The 12205-nt window shown below is 40.7% G+C and overlaps 2 protein-coding genes across 2 annotated transcripts in view; both read left to right on the top strand.

Moving 5' to 3' along the window:
* Positions 1 to 12205, top strand: part of LOC126356355 (cuticle protein 16.5-like) — an 82277-nt gene that overhangs the window by 18846 nt on the left and 51226 nt on the right. The gene's annotated exons all lie outside the window — the stretch shown is intronic.
* On the top strand, positions 2819 to 4897 carry LOC126356353 (cuticle protein 16.5-like). Its single transcript, XM_050007339.1, has 2 exons — positions 2819 to 2856; positions 4576 to 4897. Exons 1-2 carry the CDS (start codon positions 2845 to 2847, stop codon positions 4819 to 4821), a joined length of 258 nt encoding a protein of 85 aa, XP_049863296.1. The 5' UTR covers positions 2819 to 2844; the 3' UTR covers positions 4822 to 4897.

Below are 12205 nucleotides of genomic sequence, written 5' to 3'. Positions count from 1 at the left end.
TGTGCAGTTTGAGCACGTAGGCGTATGGTGCGCTGGTTTCGCAACAGGCGTCACATTTGTATGGATGGTTGGCTGGATTCTTATTAGAAAGCTGGTAATTACAACACAAAAATTTGGCCAAGGGGTTCTCGACACAATTTAAAATAAATTAAATTTAGTCCTGTGAAAGATGGTATTTAGCAATAAACACCCTTAGACTTTCCCGTTATGTGCGTACTTCGTAGAATACATAGTCGTAAATGTCATCAGCACAACGCAGGAAATCAAGCCGAATAATTTTTAATCTAGAGTTCATCTCTAACACCGAATAATTCAGCAACGTGCTGCGATGGCGGAATTTGTACATTCTGTATTGTTGACGGATTGCACTAATATCAGCTATGGTCGTATTTTCAGCTGCCACAATTTGAATCTTTCATGTGGTGAAAAACTTTCTGACATACTTGCCTCACATCACGTATCACGATTTATTACTTGTGAGATGAAACACTGCCTTATAATCTATCATCCTGTTTGAACGCTGCCACAGTCTTTGGAAACTTCACCCCTTGCTGTCCGCTGATATTGAATTTTCCAAACGTCTGTACACCAACTCTGTTCCTTATAGAAGCCTGTGAGTACCTGGACAACAGATTCACTCACCGCTAGATTGAAAATGAAGCCCCTGTCTCGTGAAGAGAATGATTGGCGGATGTCATTGAAAGGAATATCTTCCTGTGTACATCCCTGAAGACGTTGGTGTATGAAACCCCAGTGTGAACTGACGAGCAACTGATTCATAGAATCTGCTGGTCGTATCAGAGATATTCGAGGGAGGGCCACCAACCGTCATACTCAATTGATATAAAAACATTGAGATTCGGATGTAGTCACTTTACACTTGTGACGAGATTAGGCTGTTGCTGTAAGATGTAACTTGTAATATCCTTTTACATGTGTATAATTGCAAACCTTAAAAGTTGTCTACTATATAATCAGCTTCCATGATTTAATGGGTACAACGAAAAACCAACCATAGTGAAGTTTGCCACTTTGGTTGGTTTCTCGTTGTACTGATTAGCAGAAGTTTATGACCTGCGATAGTTTCAGTATGCAGGAAGTTCGTTCCATGATTTAATTTTCGCGCATCTGATGACCTTACATTTTAACTCCCAAAGTGCTCAGAGCCATCACGCATCTGTTACTTACTAGATGCTGTAATATTTGTGCATGCTAATCGATTATGTGTGCAGTCACTCCTGTTCTACCAGGTATTCTGCTGTACCGGTTTATACTACTTAAGATCCTTGAGTTTAACGGGGCTCAATCAAATGGTTCAAATGGCTGTGAGCACTATGGGACTTAACATCTGAGGTCATCAGTCCCCTAGAGCCTAGAACTACTTAAACCTAACTAACCTAAGGACATCACACACATCCTTGCCCCAGACAGGATTCGAACCTACGACCGTAGCGGTCGAGCGATTCCAGAATGAAGTGCCTAGAACCGCTCGGCGACTCCGGCCGAGGGTGCTCAATTCAATGAAACTCCAAGAAGGCTGTGGAAACAGCATGGCCTGTAAATTTCAAACACACAATTCTTTCCTTGTTCGTTGTTGAGGTTTCTGTTCTGTGGTCTGTTAAGAAAGAAGGCTGCCATGAGACTACTGAGAAGGAATTAATGGTGTATAAGTGCAGTCAGGATTTGTGCTAGTGATGACAAAAAGAGAGAATTACGAACTGCGATTTCTCTGCAGATGAGTGGCTTAAACCAGGTAATTCTGCAGTATCTTTCTGGCATGGGGTACCACGTTTGGAATGTATATTTCGTGATTCAATCAAGCCACGACGATTGTGCTGTGGAGCTCGCAGATTTTGATTCACTTGGGACAGACTCGTGTTTTCTATTTGGTACAAAGATTCGTAACATAACTGAGTAGAAAAGTTCTCATCCACCCGGAATTTTCTTGCTTTCTAGAAGAATTTGAAACGACTTCTCTGGTTTGCTAGCGGCGTGAGCACCATGTATTTCAGGAAACACTGATTTTGATGTTCTATGTAATGAATCTGTATCCTTTGCACATTAATAATATGAGATTAATTACATATCTTCAAACATTATTTACGTTGCATTACTTCATCAAGTTAAATGAAATCGCACTTGAACTGATGCTACGTATACCAATGCGGACGATAACTTCGTGCCTTCAGCGTAATACTTACTTCGATTAGAGCCATTTCTCATTTACTTTACAAACTTACAATACTTTATTATGAGCTTTTCACAGCAAAGTATTCTGAATTATAATGGAGAGCCCAATCATAGCACTTTTTTTATTAGCCGTAATCTAGAAAATTCTTCATGGAATAAAGGAGTAGAGTCATTGGTGAGAAGTTCTCTCATTAAACACTAGTGAATTATTTCAGATGTGAAAATATGTCCATTGCATGTAGTATGCTTGTAAGCATAAAGTTGTTCTTCAAGGGACAGGCATATCAAGTCACAACATTACTTTTTAGGGACGCTACTCATATTGCAAAGTGTGCATCTTTCATCAGGGCCATAGTATGTGGAACTATTATGTTCAGTGGTAAGTTTTAACGTTCAGACAGCATATACGCTTAAGGTCTGAGACACCCTGCATGTGACATCTCTCATGGCCTCTGCCTCATAATGTGAATTACGAGAGTGACGTTCTCTACGAGAAGTGTGCGGGCAGTAGGTGCACCGCCGGACTCGGCTGTCCAGGGTCCGCTGCAAGAAGCAAGGCCGGGCGGACGGTCGCCGGGCGTGGCTCTGCAGGTATATAAACCCGGACCCTCCTCTGGTCAGCACAGTCTGCACCGCCGACACAACACAAGCAACATGTACAAGCTGGTGAGTCGCCGGGGACAGTCGCCTCCAGCCGGCTTCATTCGCTTTACTTCACTTCCATGCTACACTTGGTGATACTGGAAGGTTCACATCAGTAGTTCAAAAAAATTCTGACCAAGTAGTGATATCCTCGTTACCTATTTTGGTCGCCGATTGTAAGTTAAGTTCGCTATCTGCATCTTTTTTATGTCAGAACAGCCCTTGCAAAGGTGTCAAATAGATAAATGAAACTTGATGAGGTTCATATTTAATGGCGCTTACCTTTTTCCTGATGCAGGAACATACTTTTTGAGCGAACATTGGTTTCAGCGTCCGTTTCGTGTACAATCTAACGTTTACGAGTATGTGTTTGAGTCGCCACGTTGTTTTATAACTTAAAGTCTCAACAACTGATGCAATAAAGGCGCAACAGTTGACTGACGACGTAGTGACACACAGACAAAACATAGATTGAAAATACATCTTCTTCATCCAGAAAAATTGTGACGTACAATCGTTACATTTACTGATTGCCAGACTGCATAACAACTAACTTGAGCGAAATGCTCAGTAGTCTCACTCCTCATTTTACAATAATTTTCGGAAATGATACGAAAAGTTAAACAGTAAAGAGCACTGATATTGCCTCATATTTGTTGCTTCCGATTCACTAGAGCATTTCTCTCAATTATTTTGTCTGTTATTGTGTTTCAGTGCTTAAAAGCTACTGCCTAAAATGTGAAAAGTGAACACATTGACGCAGATGTCTCGGATCGCTGACACAAGTGTTTCATTCGCGTTCGCTTATTATGGTCCTACTTGTAGCACTTCAGAGGTAGCAAAATTACTCCTCTGTGTATCACGTAAAGTGAATTTATACTTCGGAATTTATTTTCCTGAATTTGTCAGTTATTCTAATTATAGAATCGTTGCTTTCTACAAATAACCGTACACTTCCCCTACCACTCGATTTTCTTTATTTCCACGGGGTATTGTTTTTGTTTTATTCATTTTACCATGGCAGCTATAAAACTGGAATGAGACTGTATCCAAATGTTATTATAGTTCTTTGTCAATCACAGCATAGTATTAAGCTTTGTGGTGAGTTTTCGAAGCAGAGATTCAATGTAGTATCCTTATGCGATCTCGTCAATGTGATAGATGTATAGTGCAGTGCATAATCGTTACTTACATAGTTTCTGAGACTCTTGGTAGTTGTGTTAGATACAGTCGATGAAACTTCATAAATACTTCATCCAAATAACAGCTGGATGATGTTACCTGCTGGAAGCTTCGAGAGGGAATTATTGTCCAGCATTGGTCCATGAAGACAGCGTACTGTGTTGCGAGACGCAAATAGGTTGCCGAATGTGAAGGTGAAAACTTATTTGAGGGGTATCATAACCACACTTGGACAGATGCAACTACCAGGAAGTTACAAATCAGCCCACTCTCCACTGCAGAAATAAGATTCATTCTGTGGATACGACATAAACTCATTAAAGTTTTCTGCCTGATACTAGTATGTCGCTCACATTTGCTCAAGACAAAACACTTGTCCACATAGGAGAAGGACTGGAAAGGAAATCTGGCGTGCCCACATCAGGGGAACGACACCCTCCTACGCTTTACTCTAATTAGCGAACAGAGGAAAACATAAATCTCGCGCTTAAGAGAGGTGTCTGAATGCTTTGGAGCGATGTTGGAACACGACGATGTGAGACGTGTGCTGTGTGCTTACAGGTGATCCTGCCCCTGCTGTTCGCCGCCGTGTCGGCCGGCTACCTGGGAGGCGTGGCCGTGGCGCCAGCAGCCGTCGCCGCCCCCGCCATCGCCGCCCCCGTCGCCTACGCCGCCCCCGCCATCGCCGCCGCCCCCGCCTTGGCCGTGGCCCCCGCTCTGCGCGCCGCCCCTCTGGCTCTCGCAGCCCCCGCCATCGCCGCTCCTCTGCCCTACGCAGCTGCGGCACCGATCCTCAAGATCCACTGAACGAGAGGATTACTGCAGACATAGAACCATTTGTAAATACATAAATAATACGAAATACATAACGAAACAAACCTAATTTCTTTTGTGTTCCTTTTTTACAATTTCTCCTAAATATCATTCTTCTGGGATTCAGGCAAAATATACACACTGTAGTCCAATTTTACAACAGCATGATCTGACCTACCACTTTCAAAAATAATTAAATCTGAGGCTGATTCGCTGACTGAACCCATCTCCCTCCTTGCAGGCGAATGGGTGATAATCATACAAAACGTAAGAATAAAACTCTACCAATATTATTCACACTGGATCTGGACATATCTGGCTCAGATTACATGACAATCATTACCAAAACTGCAGACTTGCTAAATCACTATAACACGATGTATCATATACATTCCACAAGTATTACTTTATAGTTCAGGGTGATCTGGTACAGCTGTACGGAAATATTTAATCTGCATTAGCCCCAATATTATCTAGTACTATAAAAGTACAATATAGATGTTCTTTGAAACGATTGTCGTTACTCTTAGCCTAACAGAAATCGAGGTTTGGAGTGGTAACGAACAACACTCGTATTCGGGATAAGTCATTTCTAATCACATGTAGTAATGCAGATTCACCTTCCAGTGCTTTTACCTAATCTCCAAAAAGCTGTTTCAAGTAATAAGAATTCGACTACCACTATGGTATCAAATTATTTTGCGTCGTAATAATCTAATTAGAGAGTTCTATTGTAGGTATAGATGCCTTTTTCGTTTTCTAATTTTAACAAATATCTGTCTCATTAATCGTTATACATCAGTTAGCAGATATTTTTAAAACACGTATAGTTCTTTAACACCAACACAGAAATTAAAGTACTGTATTTTGCCTTTATACGTTCGCTCTGTTATCTTCCACACACTAGACCACACCATTCTTCACCGTCCGTTGTCAGCTCTGACTCCCATTTCTTCAGATATACTACTACCCCTGCCTTTATACGTTCGCTCTGTTATCTTCCACACACTAGACCACACCATTCTTCACCGTCCGTTGTCAGCTCTGACTCCCATTTCTTCAGATATACTACTACCCCCCAACGCACTCCCCCCATCCACAAAGTGAGAAAAATCGCGCCTCTCCTTCTTTATCTATCCCTTTTTCTTTTATTCTACTTCTCATGCGACAGTACAAATCATAAAGTCAAATCGTCTAAGTGTACTGTCGAAACTACTTCATCAGCTGCATGCTAACACTGCTGTCATTATATACGCCTACCATTGGTTCTGGTGATTATTATCAATAATCACGCTTACCGGTATCCCTGTCACGTGCATTACATTTCCTTAGGACACCACGAAACCAGTAGGCCTAGCATCCACTTCACAGATAATCAGCGCTCTCAGTTGCGCTTATTCTACTCTCTCTATGACTGTGGAAGAACTAAGTATATCCATCTTACTGTCGTAACTCCGGAAACAGCTATGCTGCGAGAAGCTCAGAGAAGCATGATTCAGTGAGTCGCAAAATGTTTACAGACAAAGGTAGGTGTGTTTGACCATCTACTCTTAAGACTATGAACGTTTTCAGGACGGCTTATTGTCACTGTTATTCTATTCAAAATATAACAACTGCTGCTCTTTCTGAATGTGTATGAGCACTGGCTGTGTTTTTTTTTATGAATGGTAGTATGGATTGACCTGATGGTCAACTAGTGATCTTAATCCATGTCTCTTGTTGAAAATGGGCAAAAGATGGAACGGTAATACTTCGAACTACTAATCCATACTATACTTTTTTTACATTCATTGCTGATGGTGATGGATGGATGGAGAGGGTTGTATGGGCGCACGACGGCAATGTCTTCAGCGCACGTTCAGTAACAGATTGAGACAGGTAACAAGAAAAGACTCAGAACAGTAAGATAAAACAGAATGTAACAAACAGGTAACAAACTTGGAAAAGTATGGGCCTCCCCAAACCGAAGCATGGGACGAAGCATGCCGCCAGCAGTATAACATGGACATCACAGGAAGCAAGTGATAGAGGGAGCTAAAATAATATAGCAGATGCAAGTGGCTGGCTGATCGCAAGGAGAAAGGGAGGAGCCAGCCACTGTGCAATACACTAAAACCTGCAGCCTAAAAGTTTAGGCTAGAGTCCAGACACATCACAAAACTTTAAAACCCTAGACCCACACGTCTCATCATTAACTAAAACACAGGGTAGACCCCCATCAATCCTGTCTCGAACATGGATGCCTGTGATGTCCTTAGGTTAGTTAGGTTTAAGTAGTTCTAAGTTCTAGGGGACTGATGAGCACAACAGTTAAGTCCCGTAGTGCTCAGAGCCATTTGAGACCACCATCAATCTGTGCTTCTGACCTTGCATCTCGGTATAAAATGCAGTCTGTTAAAATGTGGCGGACAGAGGTGTGCACACCACACGCATCACAAAACAGGGGATCCTCCCGCCGTAATAGAAAGCTATGTGTGAGAGGACAGTGTCCAATCCGAAGGGGCGGGAGAGTCACTTCTTCCCGCTTGAGCAACCGGCAGGAGACACGCCACGCAGTTTATTAGTTTTCATCGCCAGCCATTCTTCCTCCCACAGTTCCATGCACTTCTTGTGGAGTGCAGAAGTGACGGACTGCAAGGGAATAGGACACTGGACCACATACTGCTCTCTGAAGGCCTCCTTGGCAGCCCGATCGGCCTGTTCATTGCCCCATATTCCTACATGACCAGGCATCCAGCAGAAGGACACCTCCTTAGCCCGCCGTTGGAGCAAGTACAGTTGGTCATATATCAGCTGGACCACCTCCTCAGTTGGGTACAGATTCGGCAATGATTGTAAGGCACTAAGAGAGAATGTAAAATCTGGTGTACTATCTCCCTTAAAATTAGTGAAATCTAAAATAAGTTTGGGTCTCCGGAGCAGCCAAGGTGGAAATCTGCTCCGTCGTCCACGTAAGTGCAATGGCCACAATATGGTTACTTAGTGTAGGAGGAATTTCTGCCCTGAAAACAAGTGAAGTAACTTCTTCATCCTATCGCAACGGAAACAAGCAGCACGCTGTGGCCTTAGGGAGATATACGCAATGTTTTACCATACATCATATATTTTCATACTGCTACTACTACTAATTCACAGCCACCTTCGTCATATAATGAGTTCCCACATTACTGACTTCTTCTCCTTCTTGTTTTGCCTCCTCCAGGTCATTTTAAGATAATTATTTTTATCATCATCACTCTTCTCTTCTGATATCACTAAAACAGAACAATTAAGCACCAACATTAGCTTAATAGTTAAAGTAGCCACCTGTTTACTCGGGAAACCTTCCTAATAAATCACTTCCTTCATTCCATATACAAGATGATCCCTACCTATTTGTTTGAAAGGCTCACTTCGTGCATGTTTACATTTACACTAATTCTCTTCTTTTATCTCTTTCTCCCCACTCGAGCGCCTCCGACACCCTCCTTCCTACATCTGTGTTTCTGTAGGTTTCCAGATTTAACTATTTCAATGATTTACTTGCCTAGGCTGCGGATGACTTGGACTTAGGTGAACACATACTTGTTCTTTTTGAATATGCAACATCTCAATGGCTGAGCCAACAGAATTCCATACTTCACCAGCAATCCATTCCTTACAATATTCAAAAATTAATGTAAGCTGTTACTAATATGAAATGTGTCAGTGGGATACCTTCAGTTGTGAACGGAAAGGAAACCTCCTCTTCAATATCTCTATTTTTGGTTCCCATGAAACCCAAGACCGGCTCATTACACAGTGAGAAAGATGAAGTCACCACTTACTTCAATTTCGTTCCCATATTTCTTTCGAAAACTAGCTTATTCGAATTCTCGTGTCGAAAATAAGTAATTGGTCTCTGAATACTCTTTTTCAACTCCCTTTGTGATACTTCTTTCCCGTTCTTCTTTCTCCATAAACAATTTGTCCTGTATTGACTGCCACCCTTGGTGTCAAAATAATGCGTTTTTAAAATCTTATATGTTTGAGACATTCTTGGCACAAGCATGTTTTGAGCATTCTATGTCATCTCTAGAACACAACTATGTCTCTTGTTGGATCTGAACACCCCTGACTACCAAGATCCTGACCGTCGTTCTTCCTAATTCTGTGATTCCCATCAATATGGTTCCCTTTATGATAATTATTATGGCTAAAAGTATTATTATTATTATTATTAAAATTGTGATTATGATATTGGTGATCATTCCATCTCTGTTTGTTCCTCGTCTTGGAATGATTTGGTTTACTATACCCATTGTACTTTATCCCATTATCCCTATATCCAGTCTTCCTCCTTTACTGGATTTATTTCCGTTCCCTTTATCTTCCATTCAGTTGGAGGTTCTCTTTTATGGTTTATCTTTATCTTTAATCAAATAATCTATCCGACCTAACAACTCTAATACGAGCTGGACCTGCGTACAGGTTTCAACCAACATATTGTTCTCGCACCTTATCACGTAAGCCTGTAATTAAGAGCAAATACATTTCATTGACTGGCTCATCCTAGAACAGCGCTTGGTTCAGATAATACTCAACTGATAGCACTGTGGTCCGAATAACTCTAACTTCTATTTCCGTTGAGCCTTGTCCGACCAGTACTTGGCCTTGAATGCTCTGGTGAAATCTTCAACAATGGGAAATCGACTCCCACTGCGAAGTGTCTTCTTCTAAATGTGTTATTATAAACCGAATTCTTTTAAAATTCTCCCCTAACGATCGCAAAGTTCTCTGAAAAGACTTTAGAATAATCTCATGGTACACTGAACCATTCGGTTTAAACTGTGGTAAATAGCGCCTACTAGACATCGTCCGTATACTAGACTTTTACCATTGCGTCTGATCATGACTCACGTTATTGTTGGATGACCAATTGTTGATATCAGATTCCCTGTTCAAATTAGTTCCTTCACCAGATAAACTAGTTTCAGTTCAACTTCTCAGTCAACCGTCTTTGGGTCTTCTCTATTCGATATACCATTTTTCCCTAATTCATGAAGTTGGGCTTGAACACCATGATTATCTTCAGACATCTAGTCGTTAACGTCCTTCAGTAAAAGCCTATCGGCTTTTTTAAAACTCTTTGACCTTTTTTCATTTCACCGAGATGTGTCGTCACTTCTTGTAAATTTAACTCTGCAGTAGTTACTACCTTATCACCCTCGACGTCTTTATTGTTTAACTTTTCTCTATGGCTTTTAGCCTCCTACAGACCATTTCCGATTTTGGTTTTTAAATCCACCTGGCCCATCTTTAACTCGGTTTTTACTTTGGATTAAAATGACTTTACTTCCATGTCCGTTTCTTAATTATTTAACTAGCGAGACAAATACAGAAACACTACGAATGCCCTCAAAACATTATCACAACTATCAATAAATCACTGTTAGGAGAATAATGATCACATGACAACCTTGAATGTGACACTCTACATACACAAGACACTAATAATAAAAAAGCTTCAACTAAGAAGGTAGTATTTTAAAGTCTCTGATACTGATGTTTAATAGACTGTACAGTTTCAAGTTCCTCTATGGTACAGATTGGAGACTAGCAGGCTGTATTTCGTCTCGAAGTGTCGCTTAAATTTTTGCTTCTAATCTCGACGCTGCAATTTCCTGTTGTCGACCTGAACACACTTGCAAATAATTTAGACTAATGTCGACTGTATATTTTCCCTCAGCAATCGCAGACTCTTTCTGCCACAGAGTGATTATTTAATATTCAGTTTAATCAAAACAAATACATATTAACAAATTTTCTTATTCTAACTATAATTAATTTAATAATGAGTATATCAGAAAGAAGGTGGTAATCTAGGCTAAGCACAATTATTGCTTCTTGGTGTCAAACAGCCACTATAGATTTGCTACTATTCTCTTTATTTGCGGGTGAAATTGCCTAAATACATCCTGGAATCCGGGGTCGCCAGTTGCTGAAATGCAGCGAAATTAAACGGTTTATAAAAATGGTTCAGATGGTTGTAAGCAGTATGGGACTTAATATCTGAGGTCACCAGTCCTCTAGACTTAGAACTACTTAAACCTAATCAAACTAACAACATCACACACATCCATTTCCGAGGCTGGATTCGAACCTGCGACCATAGCAGCAGCGCGGTTACGGACTGAAGCGCCTAGAACAGCTCGGCCACAGCGGCTAGAAAAGGTTTATAAATGCTTGTTAACACACGGATAAGGAATTAAGCTATCAGTGGCAAACAAGTATGATTAGTGATCTATACGTCTCATAATAAGACTTCAATAACATGTAAATATTTTAACTTTGTCAGTTTACCTCATAGCTGTTTAAAATTACCGTATGTATTCAAGGAATCACACTATGGCGTCTGCTTCGCCCTGCGTAGTAACAGCTTAGTGGGCAGAATTTCTTGCAGTCTTCGGTTTTCCAGAGGTAATGCTGTTATCTGAGAACGTTTCATGGAATCCAATCTAGTTATTTTAAATAACTGCATTTTATAATATCACTAGTTACTTTCAAGCACGTAGCCCTTCTCAAGAGCAACATTCCTGTAAACATAATGAAAGAGAAACCACGATGATGGTGTATCCACATGCAACTTGCATTCGGTGGACACGAATCGGCAGTGCTTAGTAAATTACTCATTTAAAATTATAGGCCGCCTAATAGAAATGCGTCGTTCTTCAAATTTATCGATGTTGTGGCGACTGTGAAGAAGTAATCAATCCAAGCAGAACTTGATAAAATACCAGCGTACTCTTGAAACTTCTGTAGTTAGCTCTTAATGTAGAGAATTTTAATGGTGCACACATTAAGAAATGTGATAATTGTGTGTTTCACTAACAAAGTAATGAATCATATCACATAAATTGTTGGGTATCACTATGGGAAAATGAAGTGCAAGGATCGAAAAGCCCATGGCGCAGGTGAGTGAAGAGGCGTCGGGGTATATAAGTTCGCCAATGAAAATGAAACTTCGTGGAAAAAACACACGACGAAATTGTACAAAGAGGTCGCTTTCGGGAATTTTGAATGATATCGGATAGTAGATACACGAACAAAGAAGTTAAACACGTTAAACCATTATAACATAGACAAACTGGTTATCGGGGGGAAGCCATACGAATATTATTTTCTATCCCTCACAAGATATCCGTCCAAGGCGTTTGGTGCAACACTCTTGGAGGTTGACCACTAGTAGTATACGACTCAATCATAAATCAAATGCTTAAACGTTGAGGCCTAATGTAATCTGGGGCGTCATTCTTGTTGAAGTCGAAATGTCTTACTACTATTAATTTGCTTACTGACATTCACGAGTTAGTGATGAAATAACGACATTATTGTACCTTACTCCCATCTTTTCTTTAAG

Source organism: Schistocerca gregaria, chromosome 3 (assembly GCF_023897955.1).
Source record: "Schistocerca gregaria isolate iqSchGreg1 chromosome 3, iqSchGreg1.2, whole genome shotgun sequence".
NCBI lineage: Eukaryota > Metazoa > Arthropoda > Insecta > Orthoptera > Acrididae > Schistocerca > Schistocerca gregaria.
This window is presented reverse-complemented; position numbering and strand designations above follow the sequence as displayed.